Raw genomic sequence first — 22573 nt, forward strand, 5'->3', positions numbered from 1 at the left:
TCGTGTTCGCGCAGGCGACGTCCAATCCTGCTAGAGGAGGCGGGGAGTAGTTCCGTTTCTTGGTGTGTTTTTGCAGATGAAATATCTGTGAGCGATGTAGCTTGGGGAGGTTTCTTGTTCGCGATCTCGTTGACGGTTTGCGATCTTGATAAACAGAACGAATATTGGTAAGCACATTGTGACAGAATTCGTAATCGTGCATCGATTCCACTCGATATTGTCTGTGGTTTCCCGCATTTGAATATGCAACGCAATGAAACATGACAGCCGACCATGCGAGACGAGTGACCTTATATATATACCCTGTGACTCTATAACCACAAAAAGAACCGGTGCTTTCCTTGAAACCCTAACCCTAATGTAATCCGAATCGAAACCATACCCAGATTGTTATTACAATGAAGAATTTGAACTTTAGTTTTATGATAGATGTATGATGGGGCTTCTGTCCTTTTGATTATACAGCTGTTTCTGTGGTGGCTCTATTGAAGTTCTGCAAGACAAAGTACTGCAATCAGCAACTTGCTTTTAACTGTTGGGTGTTTTCTGAAATAAATGCGATTTCAGTGTTTGCTAGATTCTACTATACTGACAAATGTCGCCACACTGTATATAGGCCTACTGTCGAATTTAGTCAAATTTCGTTTAAGATGTATCATTTTATTTCACATATTACTGTTCTTAAACGTAATGTATGCTACTTTTAAATTGTTGGTGCAACACTTGAAGTGTTGTGCTGTAGGATAAATCGAATACTAACCATGCACTCTACAGCACAATGGGGAGCGTTCTAAATTACGCGATAAATTTGGTGAAGTAATGGACACTTCAATCTCATACGTGTCGCCATAAAATTAAAATATTTTTGGCGGAAAGTTGTCATGAACTGGGGGTTGAGAACACTGGTACAGAGCTCCCTTCAGAAAAGATTGCATTATAATTGAAGGTGCTATGTCAATCAATTATTGCGCTGCTATAGGCTATTTCTATATTGCGACATACGTTGATCACCGTGCCATAAAGGTATTGTTCTTTATTACTTTGGCCTTAATAATTTCTAATTAGGGACTTTGTATAGAGTTGGTCCACTTGCAGTTTTGTCGAAGAATCTTCGCAAACATGGCGCTATTTTGCGTGATAGGCATAATGATTCGAGTACTCAAATATGAATCGAGTAGTGGAAAACGATTTTTTCGAGCACGGAAATGGTACGCTTCTTGCCACTAGGAGGTAATATATCAACTGCAATTACAGTTTCGATACTATTTTCCACCGTGAAAGTCTGTAAACCTCGATTGGCCATATATCATAGCATAGGAAACACAGTACAAAGCTACGCACGTTAGTAGTGTCGGAATCGGAAGGGTTTATGGTCGGGAATATGTCAAATAATCATTAGATCTTTTGTGACAGCAGAAGGGATAGATGTTTGTATTTTCCACATCATTTATAATGCTATGATGCCATAATGAGTAATACTTGAATACTCGACCCGAAGGTGATAATACTCGATTTAGAATTGAATCACGTGTCGTAGCTGAACCTTGCTCCTTCTGATTACCGACGTTTCTTACTTCCGGTTATACCAGAAGGGTCAACGATTTGGAGGTGTTGTATTTGGGGAAGGTAGGCTATAATTCGAACATAGATTCATTGAAAATACCTGGTCTCTCCGGCTGCACTCGGTTTAGGTTTGGAGTTTGTCGCCGACATTCCGCTTGTTTCCGCTGCGCCACCGCTTTTTTCTTCTTTTGGCACCGGCGTATCTCCAACAAACAACTCGTCAACGATCTCAGGATCGAATTCAAATACTGCAATCTTGTTTGCGTCGCGGTGCCCATGTTCCCCTATTATAACCAATAAACGGATCCGCTAAGTCATAGAGCAAACCCAGTATATGATGACTGCCCAGCTGGGACTTAGTCTTTATCGGGGTTGTAATGACTCGAGTTCCAATGTCTTGGTGAGTCAACTTGACTCGAGTCCTTTTCCTGAATATGGGGAATTACCCAACTCGACTTGGATCAATTTGTGTATTGGCTCGGATTGGAATCGCACGACTCGATCAAGTGATATGACTCGAGAGTAGGACGGAGGCATTTCATTGTAACTGAGAAGAATAGTGTAAGTAACAGCATGTTTGATATTTGGTCTATCCGTACTGGTATTTGTGAAATAGGGCCAGAAAATGTTGAAAATGAGGAAAAGTGCTATATTACGAACGCGAGGCATTCGATATCACCCAAAAGAGCTGTAAAAAGTGATTTGAACATGACTCGAACTAAAAACTGACCTTGAACACAATAACTTGGACTCGGACTCGAGTCTCAACACTATGACTTCGACTCGACCCTTTTCACCCTGACTTGGATTTGACTCGGGTCAAAACCATGAACTTAAGATTGACTGGTGACTTGAGACCTTGTGACTTGGTTACAAACCTGGCTTTCATACTGTGTACTGTGAATATCGTATTGTAATAATGTCAGAAACACAGAAGAATGCGTAATATTCAATATGACTTCCTAGCTTTGAGAAGAACGTGTTAGCTTAGTGACCTTGGACAGTATGCAGAGGGCACATTGCACAAACATGCGTGAACTTTAACCAGTGTTTGGAAATTGTAGACCAGAAGTTAACCTATGTTTGAACTGATGTTAGAGCTCAAGGTCACTTGGCATCCAAGCTACCATATATAAGTACAATGTAACAGTGCTACTCGGGCGTACACCAATCCTTACCTTTCTCTCGACAATGCGTGCAGCCCGTCTGCCCTTCTCCCAGCGTGAATAAGATCGTGCCGTCCCTTTCCATGGCAATGACACGTTTGTTAAAAGTGTCTGACACCAATATCTAGATTAAAGCGAACAGAATTAACGATCATTGCTCCAAAGGTAGGTAAAAGGAGTTATATAGGTCTACATATTGCATCTGCCAAAAAACCATGAATTCTGGCATGAGCAAACATATCTTGGATAATCCTGTTTGTGCGATAAATTTTATGAGACGACAGACTGGGAGAGACCGTTCACACTTTCATTTGTGTGCCTTGGAGGCGTTGGAGCCTACTTTTATCAAAATACGCCAACCTAGTTTGTACCAACAGAAGGTGTTCGTGCACCATCTAAAATAGTACATTGAGCTTAAGCGATCTCTCCGCCCCGGTGACGTCATATTATGTGATACGATTGTTGATATACAATGTTTCTGTCCAATTCTCTACTAGTTCCTGACGATTACCCCTGACAAGTGTCAGCCGAAAATATTCGGGCTCATTTCAATATGAATATACTATATACTATTCATTTGTATGTTGAATATCTGTGCCTCCAAGAAGCTCTTGAAATATGATCTATAGTTCTATATGATGGAAGTGGCTTACCTGGTTTTTGCTGTTAATCGCCACGTGCCTCGGACATTGTAATGTAAGAAGGGCCTCCTCTTTAACCCTGGAATTGCCGAAACCTGTTTTCTTCAAGAATGCCGAGGAAACTAGATCGACATATCCTTTTTGCATCGTTTGCTGACATCCATCTTCCGCTGATTTATGATGTTTGTTCGATTTCTCCTTTTTCAATTTCTTGTTAGCCCTGTCGATCGAGTAAGAAGCGTTCCATAACATGACTTGATAACGAATGGATTGTTACTCATACGGACGATAGGGTATGTATCGAATCACATGCAGATTTGGACAAATATAAAATTTCCAGTTTTTCCAAATGAAATTAGAATCGAAAGAATATAGCTACACATATTTCCAAATGAAATTAAAATTAGAATTAATGAATTTTAGAAAACCTAGAAATTGAATCAAGCTCGGTTCATATCAAATCAGAGTTATTCTCATAAAAGTGAGAATAACAAATACACCGAACTTGTCTTGTTTCGCAGTCATCAGTTCTCCTGTAGCATTTTCAGGAAAACCAGAAATAAGATTAGAATTAATATAAGAACGTGAGAACATTTCACATATTAGATAATTAATAGAAATAGAGCAACGAAACTTGAATTCAGATCATATCAACTCATAATGCCAGTGTTGGGATTAAGTCACTACCTTCGAGTCACGAGTCATCTCGAGTCATTGCACATTTTGACTCGAGTCAAGTCAAGTCACTCTATTTTTGGAGGTGACTCGAGTCAAGTCGAGTCAAGTCACGAGTCAAATCACGAGTCGAGTTAAGTTGAATTTTCAAGGTACGAGACATGATTCAAAGTCATACATTTTGCTAACTGTTTTAAATACAGATTGCGTCCCCATATATTCTGAATCAAGGAACAAAAAAAGAGTTGATTATACACGCGAAAAGGCCCTGTATCGCTCACTCATGCGTAAGTAGCGGTATGGCCCCAGTCTTCAATTATCAGCCAAATTACAGCATAACATACGAAATCTCAGAAAGTTTAAAAAATGATAAGGTGCAATACCTTACTCATCTTCATGTTCGCGATATGCAAATATAGACGTATGGACGATATTCGTTAGATTTAAATCATACAAGAGGGTTGGTTAAGGTGAGCACTGGGCACGGTGACCAGTTTATAGAGCATAGATGCATTGCTTATATATTACGTTATTACTAGCTTACGACAACGTAAGCTCCGATCACTGCCTTTGCGATCAATGTATTTCTGACATAAACAATGGAGGCTCGGTAAAACGCACAATCATTGAGTGATTGGTTGCTCTCACACTCACTCACAGTTCACAACAGCGTATCGTTAACAATCCGAACTTGTACAAGATACAGCGATTTAGTCGACATCGATTACTTGATGACTTGAAATTGACTCGTAAATTTTTGAGTCAATCCGCGTTTCTGAGACGTCGAGTCAAGTCAAATCAAGTCATTTTTGCAAAGTGACTCAAGTCAAGTCATACTAAAAAGGTGACTCGAGTCTGACTCGAGTCAAGTCACGACTCGAGTCATCCTAACACTGCATAATACATCTCATAAGCGTAAGAATAGCAAATGTATGTACAGCAAGCTTGACGCGTTTCGCGCTATACAGTTCTCACGAAGCATTTTCCGAAAACCAGAGATTAGATCAGAATTAATATGTGAGCATAGAAACATTTCAAAAATTGGATTAGAATTAGATTACTGGCATTACGCTCTATTTCGTCTAATTAAACAACTAGAATTATCTAGTTGCGCAAGTCTGACTGCCAAGCACGCCTCTTATTTACTTCGCCTAGGCTAAGGTGGGTGTCTGATCTTAAAGGCTACTCCAGGTTGTTTCGACACCTTTCTATCTTTTCATTGTATCGCAGTCTTGTGATGTTTTGAATCGATGAAAATATAAATAAAGCTGATTGATTGATTGATTGATTAGTATGTCTATCGTCGTAAATATGTTATCTGTCCACAGTTTTCTCATTCATAGCAAGCCACTCGCATTTACCATTTTGAATGTCCTAATATATCATCTTTAAGGTCATTCGACCCTCCGATTAGTAGCCTTGGCTTTCCCTTCATCATTACGAAGAGGCACCCGCTTTTCGGATCAGTTATAACATGGTTTCCTGAATATAAACATATGAATAAGCCAATAACTCCCGATATTGGAATGATTTGGCGTTTTACCGTCGTTGTCGCACGCTATTCCCCAGCAGATGCCTTTTGGATTTACGTGCCGGTAGCTGCTTTGCAGTACTCCTTTCAAGTCGTATGTCTTAACCTGTATATTCAATAATTTCAGATTTAAAGTATTCCCATATTTATTTTCATATTGCATTCTCGGCGCACACCGGCGCATCATGAACTGGAACTTGATTCTAATACATTGGTTCAAAACGCATTAAGTGATTTTAATTTCACTGACTATTTGATAGAATTGTTAGACTGCCTCAGCAAAACGAAGTGCATCGAATTTGGCTGATTTCCAACCAGTAGGAACGGAGCTATAAGATTTAAAAAATATTGAATTTATTATGATTTTTAATTTTTTTTAGCCTACCACTGGGAATTATTCATGCATAACAAATCCGGCTCATTTCTAACCCGTTTTTAAATCCAACATTTTCTGATCCAATGCCTTCAATGGGTTGGGATTGAGCCAAATCTGTTATGCATCGTTTTCGTCGGGCCGGACTAAAGTCGCAATCTATCGTTGACTCGAGTCATTTTCTTCAAATTGGAAAATGAATTGAGTCGACTTGACTCAATTCGGGTACTGGAGACATTGCGCATGACTCGACTAAGCCATGTGACTAGATCTCGTGTATCTGGGCCTATAATTGAGAAATGAGCCCAAACATGTTAAGAATCATAAAAAAATGAGTATATTATGACCCAAAAGTTTCACGGAAGTGAGTGAGTGTGGCGAGATAGCGTAGTGGTATAATCCGCAGCGGTATCTTATAAAAGCCCAGAAGTGGGCCGTGCTACAAGTCGACAGCTACAGAATAAAGAAGAAAATGAAGAGAATTTGGCTATTGTAAATGACCAATGACCATAGTAGTCGGCAAACATCATGAATACAACAAATAAAATCAGAAGTGAGTTGACGTCAACTCGATTGTGAACAGTGAACACTACGACTCGGACTCGAAACGTTGTTCCCTGACTTTGACTCGGACTTGACTCGGTCGCGAATTGAAATTGAATCGACTTGACTTGAGTCAAAACTATAAAAGTTAATGTGACCCGGAACCTTGTAACATGGACACAGCCTGTGGGTAACCCTGATGTACATTATCCATCGGGTAGAGTTCATTGACATTATACAGCCACGCTCTTTCTCACGCTCAGGCACGTTGATGCAGAGTGTCGTATAATTTGTTTGTCTTGATGACTGTCTACATTTTTATATAAACCATTGGTTCAACAAACGTTGCGATTTTACCTCGTGTAGATGGCACGCCACCAGTTTGCTTCCGCAGTTTTCCTTTGTTATGCCTCTGCCGCTCTTAGGAAAATTTGGGGTAATAACAGCGACTACTTTCCTTCCATCGAGACTGTAAATCTTCATTTGCTGTGAAAGAAATGTAAGTCGTGAACACCTGAAACTGAAAACCGATTAATACAACGCGCTAACCGCGAAATGGAAGACGACCATGAACTAAAACTACTTCAATACTTCAGTTTTCGAAATTCAGTAATTCTATTTCTAATACAATTTTGAAAACAAAACTGCAGCGACAATTCTAATTCTAATCTAATTCGGAAAAGTGGTGTAGTTATAATTCGAATTTCAGTGCAATTTGGAAAAGAGTGTGTAGCTATAATTCGAATTCTAATCTAATTTGGAAACGCTAAGAATTGTCTAGTCTTCCGAGTCTGGGCGATATACATGTGTCCGTTTTATTGATTAGATCAAACATTGTATGTGTATTAGAATTTCAATGATAAGAGTTGTAAAGATTTTTTAGTCATAAATTCAAGAGTCGAACAACTAGGAACATTTTCTGCATCTCAAAAATTATGTTTGTTTTTGGGGTATTCATGGTGTTTGTCGACTACTATGGTCATTTACACCAGGCCGATATTCTTCTTAATTTCCGTAACTGCCGACTTATAGCACGGCCCACCTCTAGGGTTTTGTAAGACACCGCTGACGCGGATGAGGTGGCGAGGAGGCCAAAATTATGTTACAATTACTGAATCCGCTAAAACCTTTTAGTTCGATTAAATTTCGAGTCAGAGAGACATACAACAAAGATCGAGTAAATTTGATATCAAATCAGAGCTGATTGTCATAAGCATGTGAGTGTCAAATGTCTGTACACCAAACTTGACTCTTTTCGCACTATACAGTTCTCCTAGGATTTTCAGAAGAAAAAAAAACAGAAAGTAGATAGGAATTAAAATAAGAGCATCAGAGCATTTCACAAATTAGATTCAAATTAGATTACCGGCACTTCGCTCTAATTAGTGCTATCCGGAAACAAGAATTATCGAGTCCAAGTTTGATAAATTCTAAAGCGATACCGTTGATGTTAAATCAAAATCCTACCTTATATTTACGCTTGTCCGTTACAGCAACGGCCTCTATTAATGGCAGAGGCACAACCGAATACGGACGGGTCAAATCATTGCCGATGTTCCACGTGCTTGTCACGGCTCGCCATTTGGTAAAGTCGGTCGGTGGCTGCTAAAATGAAATGAGAATGTGAAATGAGCCAATGTCTCTCAGGCTACGTCTTACATATTCTTATCAGTCCGGGTTGGGACAGCTGCATGGAATTCCCATATATATTATAGTCTTCATTTATTATCGTATATATACGGGTCAGATGTTACAATCTTTCTGCCGCCATGAGCGAATCGCGAATTTTACTACCACACTACAATTGTTATAAGTACTTAAAGAAGACAATTACTAAAAAAAACTACCCTCAAACTGAATCATCGAAATAAAACTTGACAAGTCGCAAAATACCGTTTGAGTTGTGACAGATAAATCGGATAGACGGTTACCCATAGATGGTACCCAAGATTGGCGGCTCGTGCTTAGCAAGGTTGCAGTCGGCACGTTTCCTTGTTAGCATTCTATTTTTAAAACAGCAGTGCTCTCTAAATATGTTGTGGTCTCATATTATCGATAGAAGTTGAGAAAAAATTTGGCAGTCACCATTTTCCTCATGAAGCCATCCGCATTGAAACTACAGGTAAGGATTTAGATCAGTGTTACATTCCAGTAGCTCATCGCTAACCCTTCTCGACGCGATCAAGCAGCGAATTAGAGATAGTTGTCATCCGATACTATGAAAAAGTGATCCTTACTTACCAAGGTGATTTTGCAAAAGGTTATAAAAGGATAAGCTAAAGTGGAATGTAACACTAGTGCAAATCTTGGACCTGTGCGAGAATACGTTGGCCTTCTGAGAAGAATGGTAGCTGATCTTTAATATGAGATCACATCATATGTAGAGACAGTGTCCCTCTCAGATCCAACACCAGAGCTTAAAGGATCGAAAAGGGTAATTCTACCTTGCTTCTGACTTTGGCAGAATGTGCTCTGTTCGCCGGTGTGACAACGTGAGGTATGTCAGTTATGGTGTAAAGGGATTTACTTCGCGGTCTAGGGGTTGCGGTCCCGAGCGATGTCATATTGAGTTCTTTCAAGGAATCCAGTTTTCTTTTGTGTTGCACGGATCGCGCTTTACCCGCGTTTCGAAGCGTCGACTCGCTTGAAGACCTCCTCGTCACGTTGCGTAGCTCTCCGACTTGATCGTTCTCTCCCTTTTCCTCTTGTGCCGATAGATTTTCCGTGCTACACGCGAAATACAAACCGCTTTCGTCGCGAGGCGACAAAAACACGTCGGATGACAAGTCATTATCGCTGGGGTATGACGGCTTCGAAATATCTTCACACGACTCTTGATCGTCAGGAAGATATCGCGCTAATTCCGAGTCGCCTTGCAAAAGAGTTCGATCCTCTGAAAACTCTTCCATTTCCGCATCTGATAAGTTACACACGATTGCGTTTACATGTTACAAAATTACGTTGCAGTTGTAGACCGGGGGCTCCTATCCTAGTGGGCCATGAGCCGGACTGCAGCCAGGTTTAGTCGTCCAAGAGTTTGTTTTGGGGTATTCATGGTGTTTGTCGACTACTGTGGTCATTTACACCAGGCCGATATTCTTCGTATTTTCCGTAACTGCCGACTTATAGCACGGCCCACCTCTAGGCTTTTGTAAGACACCGCTGACGCGGATGAGGTGGCGAGGAGGAGCCTACACTGTAAAAAATAAAAACCTCGATTTACCGCGAAATGTTTGGAAGCACGGTAGCCAGACATTTCGTTGTAATATTACATTACCGTTAGTCAACGTAAATTTAACTTACATTCGTCTGGTAATCTGACTTTACACGCCAGACTGTAATGTTACAGTCTCCCGCGGTATATCCAATCTACATGTTCTCCTGTACATTTACGACTGAGACTGTAATTTTACCGCCTACCTACCTACATGCTGTCCGTGTAAATCTGGACTACATACCAGCTTGTAAATTCGCGTACATCCATACCTATCGCAAAGAAACGCGATGCTAAAATATCGGAAAAGTTTCTTCACACTCCCAAAACGACATTGGTACAAACTGTATATTCATTCATGATTCACGATGAAATGGTTATCGATGGAAAAGTATTGCTGCTGGAGGTCTAATTCTTCTTTGGGAGACATGCAGTAACACGAGTGGTCTCAAGAGAAGGTGAATTAATTCCACCACCGGCCAAACTTCCAGTTGTTTCTTTTTCTCGTCCTCATTCCTTCTGTGTAACATGCAGTTCCACTGAAAAGAATTCATGCATAAGTCGCTATATTAAGCAAAGTTGCTAACCTAGACATGACGTTAAAAAGACTAAGACAAATGGGCTAACAAAAATATAACATGCTTCGAAGTACCGGTACTGGTACATTGTGTGATGACGGCTCCGCATTTTACATGATATAGCAGAGATTCAAGACATACTTTATCTAATGTATTGAAGCAAAAGGTTCCTCATTTGAGGTAGCGTGTGTGCCAAACAAATCCAGCAGTGAATGAAAACATCTCTATGGTATGGCCCGAAAATGACAGTAAGAAACCAGCAGTTTCAACTCCTCCGCGGCGGAGTATGTGGTGGCACAGGTCACTATATAAGTCGACTAATATCCCAAAATAGAACAGAAAATGCGGCGAATGAAATATTTCAATCATCAAATCAAAGTCATCCCGGTGGTGTGCACAGTCGTAGATATTCACGGTAACAAATGCTATGTAGTACTGTACCTTTTACGATGCGTACCCCATTCAGCATTCCTAGCAATCTTCAACGATCGTGTCCACTTTCTTCAAGCACAACAAGCTTCGCTTCATCCTTTGCTCAAATCTCAATAACGGCCACTGGCCAGACGACACTCAAGGCGATTTCGAAATAAGTGATATATTCATCCGCTCACATATGCCACCAATAATATTTACTGGCCACGTTATAATGTTTGATCTAGGTCGTGTTTTCCATATAGAAACATTTATTATTACATATAGTCCCTTTCTTTTTCATCTAATCTCGTGTAAATTGATATTTATTCCAAGTGTTGTTCACTACTTACTGTACTTACTTAACCAGACGCTTCTTGTGATGTCACAGTTGTGCGTTGGTTGTTTACAACGAATCTCAGAAACCCAGTAACGCGTAACGGTAACCTGATGTAACCTATTACTGGTCGCCTTGTCCGCCATTAACAAATGATCAACTGAGCATGCGGTGCTGATATTTCTAGTTTCCCAAACAATGTTATACATCCTAAACTGATTTTCTAACTTATCAGTTCTATCCGTGACGACGAATGTAACCGGCGACACCGGCCGTATAGCCATAGCATTATAACATAATATAATGGCCATGGTGTAAAACCACATTAGCTACTATTGCCAGTTGTATCTTGTACCCTACTATATACTATACTGAAATTGGTACTAGGGCCACCAATTTCCGTATGACAGACCCCAGTTTCGCGAACGAGGTTGAATCAGGACAAATCACCACGAGAATGATATATCAGTAACATTCAGTTCCCCATATACATTGGCTGCAGCGATTTTGAAGCTAATCAATTTTGCCAATAGCCTGGTAAACTGCAGTAACGAGTAACTGTCAGTAATTTTGCGAAGAAATTCTGGTAACTTGACTTCACAGCTAAATTAAGGTAATATTACATATCAAAATGTAAACATACAAGCTACGTTCAGTTATTGGCTGCGACCGGTAATTCGTTGTAAAATTTACAGAGATTTCCCAGTAAATCTACCAGATTTTTTACAGTGTAGGTAAACCTCCAACACTTAGGTATAGGAATTCGGAAGTCGACCTCGGTCGGACTCGAACCCGCACCCATTGGTGTTGCAGCCGCGGATTATACCACTGCGCTACCTCGCCACCTCCTAAGAGTGAAATGCGGGAATTTAATTCCATTCTAAACTTTAAATTGTTTTTATGCTTTGTTTATAAATCCAGTCTATTTCTGGTTTACATGCAAAATCTACAAGAGAATTGTATAGTGCGAAACGAAAGTTTTCTGCATGTATATTTGCTATTCTCATGCCCGTGAGAATGATTTCTTATTTCATATGAACAGAACTTCATTCAATGCCTTAGTTGTCGCGATTTATGTAATTCCAATTCTGATATAATTTGGTAAAGAAGCTCGGTAGCTTTAATGTAATTGTTATTTAATTCCGAAAAAATGTGTAGCTAAAATGCCAATTCTAGCTCAATTTAAAAAACAAACTGTGTAGCTATAATCTAATTCTTTTATAATTCGGAAACAACTGCGCAGTTATAATTCTAATTCTAGTCTTATTTGTAAAAAGTTCATTACCATAAGCAGACGCATTATCTAGTTGTCCAAGTCTGCCTAGGGGGCCATGATCTCTTTTCAGGATGGTATGAATTTTTTAGTTTACTCAACTGCAAACCACATTAAAACAAAACAAAAATTTACATTAATTAAAAATATTATTGACTTTGAATTTTAGATGTATTAATATTTTTGTTTTAAAATTTGCGCAAATGCCCTGCCCTGTAAACTATCATGTTTATAGTTAGTATTTATATCATTATAGCATTCTAAGTAGACTCATTCCATTATAATTTAGCAAATTTTTTGACATTTGTAATGCATGCCGTCAGAATTGTCCAATATTTACAAATGTTGTTCATTTATGAATGCTAAGTGGATTACAAAAAACAAAATTGAAAAATTTCCAACGGTTCAAAAGATAATTCGATTCTAAATTATCTTGTCACTAGGTGGCGCTGAATGCAAAAATCTTCAAAATCGATATTTTTTGCTTAAAGTGTTGGTGGAGAACCAATTAAAATGTCTAATTATACAATTTTGGGGCCAAAGAAATGGAAAAAATCAACTTTTTTGCTCTTAACTCAATGAAAAATAAGTTACGGACGAAATAAAATTGGGGGGGCCCGGACTTGAAAATCCATATGGTGTTCAGTTTCTACAAAAAAAATTGTTGCAAAATGTACTTTGAAGCAGTATGGTTAATATAAAATTGGATTTTCGAAGTGCAATCTATTCCTTCATAAAATCTCCAAAAAATTTATTTTTTGCAATTGTTGATTGCTAAAAATAGTATTTACGGTGAGCAGCAGAGACCAGCTGTTCACCGTAAATACTATTTTAAGCCATAAATAATATAAAAGACCATATTTTTTGAGATTTCATGAAGGAGTAGACTGCAGCTGCACTTCGAAAATCCAATTTTATATTAACCATACTGCTTCAAAGTACATTTTGCAACATTTTTTTTTGTAGAAACTGAACACCACACGGATTTTCAAGTCCGGGCCCCCCCAATTTTATTTTGTCCGTAGCTTTTTTTCATTGTGTTGAGAGCAAAAACGTTGATTTTTTCCAATTCCTTGGCCCCAGCATTGTATAAGTAGACATTTTAATTGGTTCTCCACCATCAATTTAAGCAAAAAATATCGATTGTAAAGAATTTTGCATGCAGCGCCACCTAGTGACAAGAGAGTTTTGAATCGCATTATCTTTTAAGCCGTTGGAAATTTTTCAATTATGTTTTTTGTAATCCACTTAGAATTCATAAAAGAACAACATTTGTAAATATTGTACAATTCTGAGCGTATGCATTACAGCCCTTGCTAAATTATAATGGAATTAGCCAGTACCGGTTGCTGTATAAACCAGTTTTTCAAATTAAAGTAGCGTTTAAGTTTTCCAAACTTCGTACAAAATTGCGGGGTCATTGATATTTCAAATTTTTCGAACGGGGTCATGGTGTAAAAAAAGGTTACACTATTACCTCAGACACTATTACCTCAGACTTGCACCACGGTATAAATCAAACACAACATTCTATTTCAAATGATGCTTGCACCTAGGGACATCGGAAGGTATGCACAGAGGCGCGGAGGATTAATACCACGATATAATTATGAGTGAGGTTCTGTTGTCTTGGACCTCCTGTTGGGTGTCAATAGACACTCTTTTCACGAACAGGGCCCCTGCTGTAGACTATATACCGTACCTTGGATATGCTGGTAGCTTTCTGCGTTGTGAGATAATTCGTTCTCAATACGGCTACGATTCCAACTGTGGGATGGCATACTTATCGGTGCGGATTGAACACTCAGCTTACTCAACCGTTGCATGGTGTCGAACGTTTGATGTTCTGTGAAGAAGCGCATTAGTGAGAAGGGTTTTACGACAAATATCCGGAAATGAATCACCATACATTTCACTGACCGAAAAGATCAAACATTTCGCATGGACTCGCCAATGTCTTGGGATAAAGGCCGTTAGTTCTACATCGCAGCCTTTCAGAGCAGGGAAATATCATATCATGTCGACATCGATAGTCGGGTGCTGGTGCACAGTGGCACACCGTTTGGCAACGTATCCGTACGAACAACCATCTCGTAGCAGTATAGGGCCTTGCTGTGAGGATATCAGCCACAGATAGCGTTTTGCTGGTGCTCTTAAGTTTTGATCAGTTTGCCAAACCAACATCAAGATCCTCTCAGATCAAAACTAAGACATAGATATACAATACTATAGCCATGACACAATGCGATACAGTGAATATTCATGAGAATGTGAGGAATAGTCGAAACTACGTGGCAAACTATTAGGGATGGTGTGAACGTGAGGTTCACGTTCGCGTTCTGTGTGTGAACCTCGGAAATTTAGAGGTTCGTGTTCGCAACAGAACCTTGGTAGGTTCTGCACTGAACCTTTTGGTAAATGGTATTTTTCACTCCATTATAAGATCTTTGGCCCAAATTTATTGCATTTCAACTGCGGGCCACTCCATGCATGATGCTGGCAGCATAAAAAATCAACGCTTAACGAGCATGCACCATGCACCTTGACAACCTTAAAAGTTTTAGTTGCATTGTTGTAAAAATTTTCTCGGAATAACCAGCTTTCCGTTTGTGAATATTTAGTGACTATCTGCTGTGAGCTTGACCCGCAATCACACAACATCACGAGCGATATACGTAGTCAGCGAATGATGCTTATACAACCAATCAATGACATTGATATCGTCTTCTGATGTAAAAAATCGAACGGGCGTACGAGGTCAATCATGACTTCATATCTTTACTGTATCATTAAAACCAAATCCGTGCGATTAAGGTGCTTGCTACTGCTGCATAACTTGTTGTTGTTTGTGGTATCGGTAGCGAGTATTGAAACCCGTTGTACACTCTGCTCAATATCAATGTAACAATACTCAGACTCCGAACACATTGTCCGGTTTGGCTAAGACCGTTAAGGCGTAAGCTTATATACCTTGGTAAGTCCTCGTCGAAATTGTTGGCAAAGCGACGGAATGTATTGATTTTACCGCTGTTGATACATTTAGCGACGTTTAAAACGCCGATATGTACTTCAGCATTGTGGCATTATGTGGACCGAGACTTCGCTAGGTATCGTGTACATTAATATAGGCTATCACTTCATTGGAAGATAGGGTTGGAATTAGCAATATGACTTCACGTGACGTCACGAGGTTCACGTTCGTGTTCACACAGAACCTTTGAAAAAGGTTCGCGTTCACACGAACCTGAACCTTTCAGAGGTTCACACCATCCCTACAAACTATATCAATCAAATAGATACCCAGGTATTTCGCAATGATTAGATATAGGTATTTATTAAAGGGGCACTGCACTCAAAAAATGATGTGGTCTCAAATTGAAGGGCAAAACGAAATAAAAATTTTGGCCGCAGCCGTTTTCTTCAGAACGCCACCGTAATGGAGCTGCAATTTATTGAAATTCCCAGAGTTGCACCCGGCTGCAGCTGTCGCGGCTCCGGGTAATTTCTGAACCCGTTACATGGCACGATGACTTGCTCGACGCGATTACGAGGACGAACTTTAGATAGTTGTCAGTCGATGTTATGAAGGACTCATGTCTTGCACAGCAAGGCGGCGCTCAACGTACGGTGTCAGGTCAGGAGGATTTGTGTCTGGAGCTTGTCATGACTCTATAGTATTTGCCAGTTGAATGATACTGAGATGCCGTTACAGTTGTATATTGATGCAGATACAGCTGTCATTTTCAAGATGTACTGCAGAAAATGACGATTTTCTCCTACATAACAATCAACCACATGGTCCTGGCATAAGTCTTTCTAACAAGTGGGTCCTAGAACATTTTGTGTTGTTTAGTATTGGACCTATATGTAAGCGACAGGGTCTTGGGACTTATGACATGGTTCCTGGATATGAACGGCAATTTCCTGCATTCTTTACCTTTTCTCGCATGCTTTTATATAAATGCCTACACTTTATAAATTGGGAGCATTATACTCTCCGTCATATATATATGCTGCTATTACTTTGATCAGCATTTTTTTTTTTATTGCTGACAATATACTTTGATATTTTCCAATTGCAGACAATATCGCTTGGTGTCTTATTGATGGCGACGTTTTGGGTAGCAAAAACAGGATGGACTGTATGTCGGTTTCAAATGGCCGATAGAAAACGAACTGTGATTGATAAGTTGATAACACTGCGGCTACTAAGTCGAAATCAGTTCTGTTACTGTATTATTAGACAGTGAACTGGAACTGTTTGCATTCTATATTCCACGAATGGCTGCTTTGCCTGATACATCACTACTTTGCTTACTCGTTATTTATTAAAATAAATAATAAAAAAGAAACGTCCGATGACTATATATAGCCCACTTTACAACGGGGCAGTCAGGCAGTGTGGGAGAATGAAATTGAGCTAGTAAGCTACGCAGCACTGCACCACATGCCATTCAACTCGAAGATAGGGATGTATTGTAAGTAAGTCACGTTCTAGAACGACGTTTTGAAAGTAATTCCTCTCTAGAGGGGGCTGGTTCTGGTGCAATGCACACTTCTTGAAATGTTACTGGGAAAGTTGATGCCAGTGCGATTCTCAGTAGTTCGCCTCAAAAGCTCTCTCGCATAGTGGTTCGTCTTCTTTTCATACATGTTTTTCAAGATCCACTCTTTTGCTGACCTGATCCTAAAAAAGGAAGGCGTGAATTGTAGTGATCTGACCATGATCCGATAACTGGTGTGCAGATGTGATGAGTCATAAAAATTACCAGTATGTTTCAACGGAGTCATCTGCTCCAAATCCCGGATCAAACTTTTATTTTCTATCAAAGATTTCAATGTTTTGAAACTAGGAGATCCACATTGCAACCATCTAGTTCTTAGGCACTGATCCCCAGTCAAAGTGCCATAGCTGCAGGAATATGTCTCCCCGTCAACTGTCCACTCATGTTCGCCGGTGATGCAGAAGAGATAACCATCTTCTTTTTAGCACCTGCAATTGCATATTGTTATATAAAAAGCTCCTAATATGTGATGTCAGACATAGTTGATATGTAGACTTACACTGCTATCTTGACCACAATACTGACAGCACCACCAAAAGTGATTAGTGATGCTTCTTGTCCATAGTAGTAAGTCTTCCCATACCTTTCTTCTTACCCAGAGACACCAACTTTTTTTTTCAGTCCTGAGAAATGGTTAGTAAGGCAAAAGAAGATTCAAATAATAACAGTATTCAGTTACCTTTGCAGACATGCCACATATCAAACTGGTGATTGATTGATGGATTGATTGATGTATATTTATCCTTCAACAATTTCCTGATGCTTGGTGCCCGGTCAGTCACTACGGTTTCAATCGACAAACCTTGAGCAAGTAATGCATCCAAGGCACGCTCCATACCAACTTTTTCCATTGCAACACTGCTGGAGCACTCCTATGGCACTAAACCACTGTCGTCTAGTACAATTTCAGAAGGAGTTTTATGAGGAGTATGCGATTCGTCATTCCTTTTGACATCACACGATGTAGCGGCACAACTTCTCCATGTCATTGCAGCTTGCTATAATGTCAATGTATATTCTATACACTATTACGAAGACTCTGAGTAGAGCAAGACAATACCGTAGACAAGTGCTTTTCAACCTTTTTGAGCTCCATTCGTACTTTTTAAAAAAAAAACAATTTAATTCGCACCAGCCAGCTGGAATTTATTACACAAAAAGAAAATGAAAAGCTTATCACTTTTTGTATTTGTAAACCTTCCTGTAGGTACAGAGCATCATTATTTCACATTTAGTGTATCGTATTGCTGATTAATCGAATACTAAAATCACTGCAGTAGAAAAATCAGATATCGCACTTCCGCTTTTCTCAAGGTCTTCGTTGCTTTTTCCGCGGGTATCGTGGAGTGATTTCTTTCGAAGCTTAAACGGCGAACCCATGAACAATATTCACTCGCAACAATATCACTTTTCCACTAAATCGACGTATTATGTCAACGCTATATGAATGTGTGCCGAAATTCCAATACTTTGCATTCAAATCAACACTGGCATCACACACTATTTCCTACAAGGTAGGGTTATCATATTTTGGATTCGGGAAAGGAGGACGTTCGCACAAGTACGAACCGTCACACAGGTTGAAAAGCACTTTATGCTAGCCGTTTTTCAGGGTAACAGTAATTTCTTATCCACAACACGAATACCACCAGTCAGGGTTCCCCATGAACATGACAAAATTCATGACATTCAAAATTGGTGGTTCGGGTACTGTAGGAAAATTCATCATCCCTAACCAAAATCCAACGGTACGCAAACCTAACCTGAACCCACAACTCCGCAGCTGACCCTAAAACATATATATTCATTATATTGTAATCTTACTAATCCCCAAGCCATAATTTTAAGATACTCTCAAACCCTCATCTTACATCTCCAGCCTGAATGCGAAATCAATTATGACCGCTCTGAATTTTGAAATGTTCAGGGGGCACACTGATTGGTGATGGAAATGTTTTATACATAACATAAGAATAGGACATGATCTATTCCTGCCCTCAAGAAATAGAATACACTAGGCCCGATTACGAGAAAAATCTAGTGACTGAATATCGTCCGTGGAACGCCGTATCTACACCACCTTGGCGTTTAAGACATATTTGCTTCAGAACATCGGCTGACAACTATCTGAAGTTCGTCCTCTGCGTGACTGCGTAATCGCGTCGAGCAAGTGCGACGATGAAGTCATCGTGCCATGTAACGGGTTAAGAAATTACCCGGAGCCGCGACAGCTGCAGCCGGGTGCAACTCTGGGAATTTCAATAAATTGCAGCTCCATTACGGTGGCGTTCTGAAGAAAACGGCTGCGGCCAAAATTTTTTTTTCGTTCTGCCCTTCAATTTGAGACCACATCATTTTTTGAGTGCAGTGCCCCTTTAAGTGTCGGGTCTGGTCGAACGACACGTAGTTGACGAATTTATCTGTGTCCCAGCTCAAATCATGCACTAAAATAGCTAATTTCATTTTGCCTACAATGCTGTCTTACAATCTACTGTGATAAAGGCTTGGTCTTGTGTCATCCAATCCTTGACGATGATTTTCATTTAAGTGACGCATATAATTGAAGTGTAGGTAAGTCTATGATCGGTTAGGATTAATGATCGAGTTTCAGGGCTAGCAGCTAGAGTCGATTGATTCAAATAAAACGTACCTATGTGTCGCTCGAAACAGCGTCATTTCTGACACTCAAATGAGCTTGCACTCAATTAAAACGCGATTTTAATAACGTGTCGCTCCAAAATCTAGAATTCGATCAATATACAAATGAATGATATATTCATATTGAAATGAACCCGAATATTTTCGGCTGACACTCGTCGGGGGTAATTATCACCAACTAGTAGAGAATTGGAAAGAACAGTGCATATCGTTGATATACAATTTTCTTTCCTATCCTCCTCTAGTATTTTAGGGTATATTTCAATATGACTATATCATTCAACCGTATATTGACGTTCTGTGCCTCCAAGAAGCTCTTCAGAATTCTATCAATCAAAGGAGCTGTCAGTCAGTTGAGGTGGTGTCGCATCGATCCGACATTACTTAAAATGCCCGTGAACTCGTTTGTAAATAGGAACTCATTACCAGAGAATATGCTCTCCCCGCTATCAGACCATGTTATTCTCCCGCTGTCGGCTGAAGGTCTGCGCTGCGCGTCCGAGTTGATTTCGCCGTCGGAGCAATCGCAATTGGCCGCACGGCGGCTGTTATTTCCACAACTCCGTTTACACTGGCATGTTTTACCACCGCTCCCTCCTTGCGCGCACAGGCAATGGGCATTGACTGGACACTGTACCGCGATTCTTGGCAATGATAGTCTTATCATATGTCCGCTTCCTTCGCACACACACGGTTTGTGGAATATCTCGTCCGGCTTGATATTGCCACCAGTGCATTTACAGTTACAGTTGACCTCTGCAGTACTGTGGATGGTCCATACTTTACCGTTTCTAAAATAGGTATAGTTGCATTACACGGTGCTGTTGGACGGGTGCAAATCACACTCACTCGTCTACAGCGCGTGTCACATTTCGGCAGGAACATCCTTCCTCGCTAACATCTGTAACTCCCCTTTGACAACAACAGTCACATCTGCCAGCGTTAGCGTTAAGCATGGTGGATTGCGGTCTAGTTGCGTTGCAATTTTGGCAAGGGGGCTGGCATTGTTCGCATATTATCGTGAGTAGCGGTGTAGGAACGTGTATAACATGCGAAATATACCCACATGTCGCGTTTCTGTTACAACATCGCGCTCTTGAACATCCTTTGCCCGCATCCATCGCTTCCACGACCACAGATTCCAGAGTTTGGTTAAGTATGTATTTACAGATCTAATTCCTGCGATAATAGCAATGCAGGCGTTATGAGGAGAACTTTTCCACGGTGTGGCTATAAATTGAAAAATAAATTCACTGTCTGATATAAAGAATTTGAAAACAGAAAATGCTTTAGTGCAGTTACGGGCAACATACATTGTAGTACAACACACATTGTAGTGATCTGACCATGATCCGATAACTGGTGTGCAGATGTGATGAGTCATAAAAATTACCAGTATGTTTCAACGGAGTCATCTGCTCCAAATCCCGGATCAAACTTTTATTTTCTATCAAAGATTTCAATGTTTTGAAACTAGGAGATCCACATTGCAACCATCTAGTTCTTAGGCACTGATCCCCAGTCAAAGTGCCATAGCTGCAGGAATATGTCTCCCCGTCAACTGTCCACTCATGTTCGCCGTTTAACAATGTCAAGAAATGTGAATATGTTTGCCTAGATAAATTGACTGATATCTTATCGGGATCCTCCAACCCAGATCGATTCACAATATCTCATTTTAATATGAGATCCGTCCAGAAGAACCATGATGATCTTTCTGAAATTATAACGTCGCTGAATAGTATGCCTACTCTCATCGCTATTTCTGAGACCAAACTCAAATCTGATCCGACTTCTAATATAGCATTGGATGGATATACGTTCCTGCACTCACCGACCCGTTCCAATGCGGGCGGGGTAGGCCTCTATATCAAATCTAATCTGCGATTCACTGTGCTAACAGCCTATAATCTTGCGTATCGAGACTGTGAGCAACTATGGGTCAATTTGGAAGATTTCCAGCATAACAGGTCCCTAATCATTGCGATCATATATAGACACCCTAGATCTAGCTTGGATGATGTCACCGAATTCACAGAAGAAATGAATCGAGCCTTGTGTAAAATCAACGAAAAGTCGAACGATTGTTTCATCATTGGAGATCTTAATGTTAACCTCAAAGCAAAAAATAGCCCGACTGTGAACCGATATATCAATATGTTACGATGCTGTAACTTCGTACCATTAATTTCCCAACCGACTATGTATTCGGACAGTTCTAGTAGTCTTCTTGACCATATTTACACGAATTTATCCACCCGGGAAATCCAACCGTGTGTGTGCACATATGTAATATCTGACCACTTGCCTGTTTTTGCGATAGTTGATTTGAGAACTACCAAATGTAAACCCTTGCGTTATTATAAACGTGACCTCGATAGTATTGATCCTTCCCGTTTAGCAACCGAATCTCAATATGTGTTCTCTAGATTATTTGACAAACCCTTAACCTTGAGCAATTTTGAAGCGTACTTCGATGCTTTCAAGAATGCCATTGACGAGTTATTGAACAGTCATGCTCCTCCGATCACACTCAGCAGGCGCGACCGTAAATTACTCCGCAAACCTTGGATATCGAAAGGTATTCTGATCTCTATCAGACGGCGTAACACAATGCATTATCCTCTTTTTGTTAAGGGCAATGCTGAGCAGAGAAAATTTTATAAAACTTACTCGAATAAGTTAACTCGTATCAAAAAAAAAGGCTAAGGAAAACTATTTCTTGAAAGCTTTCGTAGAGAATAGAAATAATCCGAAAAGGAGGTGGAAAATGATCAACAGTATCATTCATAGGGATTCTAAAACCTCGAGTAAGCCATTGAGTATCACTGATTCGACTGGCGGGATGATGATTACCCCGGGTGAGATTGCTGAATCGTTTAATGACTATTTTTGCACGTTAGGTCCATCGCTAGCGCGCGAATTGCCATCGCCGACTGAGCGCCAGTCATTTGCCTCGACTTCCTCGAAATAATCCATTTATTTGAGATCCACATCGCAAAGCGAAATTGTACAGACTATAGCTGGCCTTCGCAGCAATAAGGC

At 40.0% G+C, this 22573-nt stretch overlaps 3 protein-coding genes and 1 long non-coding RNA gene across 5 annotated transcripts in view; 2 read left to right on the top strand and 2 right to left on the bottom strand.

Moving 5' to 3' along the window:
* Window positions 1–22573, top strand: part of LOC145447021 (uncharacterized) — a 238583-nt gene that overhangs the window by 160589 nt on the left and 55421 nt on the right. The gene's annotated exons all lie outside the window — the stretch shown is intronic.
* Window positions 1–22573, top strand: part of LOC145447004 (uncharacterized) — a 99382-nt gene that overhangs the window by 45698 nt on the left and 31111 nt on the right. The window lies entirely within an intron of this gene.
* On the bottom strand, window positions 1503–20719 carry LOC145446996 (uncharacterized). Its single transcript, XM_080325416.1, has 11 exons — window positions 20378–20719; window positions 19955–20319; window positions 14008–14151; window positions 8937–9409; window positions 7960–8097; window positions 6850–6978; window positions 5589–5682; window positions 5407–5527; window positions 3383–3590; window positions 2742–2853; window positions 1503–1847 (listed from the first exon to the last, which is right to left on the bottom strand). The coding sequence occupies exons 1-11, from the start codon at window positions 20647–20649 to the stop codon at window positions 1651–1653; spliced, it is 2253 nt and encodes a 750-aa protein (XP_080181542.1). The 5' UTR covers window positions 20650–20719; the 3' UTR covers window positions 1503–1650.
* Window positions 10037–11766, bottom strand: LOC145447038 (uncharacterized). Its single transcript, XR_013917420.1, has 2 exons — window positions 10726–11766; window positions 10037–10245 (listed from the first exon to the last, which is right to left on the bottom strand). It is a non-coding gene; the product is annotated as an uncharacterized LOC145447038 (long non-coding RNA).

This window comes from Botryllus schlosseri, chromosome 9 (genome assembly GCF_051294905.1).
Source record: "Botryllus schlosseri isolate E-star chromosome 9, Bs_hap1, whole genome shotgun sequence".
In the NCBI taxonomy this organism is placed as follows: domain Eukaryota; kingdom Metazoa; phylum Chordata; class Ascidiacea; order Stolidobranchia; family Styelidae; genus Botryllus; species Botryllus schlosseri.

Coding starts and splice junctions, on each gene's coding strand:
- LOC145446996 (XM_080325416.1), bottom strand. CDS start 20,649: ATGGATGCGGGCAAAGGATGTTCAAGAGCGCGATGTTGTAACAGAAAC. Junction 5,683..6,849: donor TGGCGTGCCATCTACACGAG/GTAAAATCGCAA, acceptor TTGAATATACAG/GTTAAGACATACGACTTGAA. Junction 3,591..5,406: donor ATATTAGGACATTCAAAATG/GTAAATGCGAGT, acceptor CTCGATCGACAG/GGCTAACAAGAAATTGAAAA.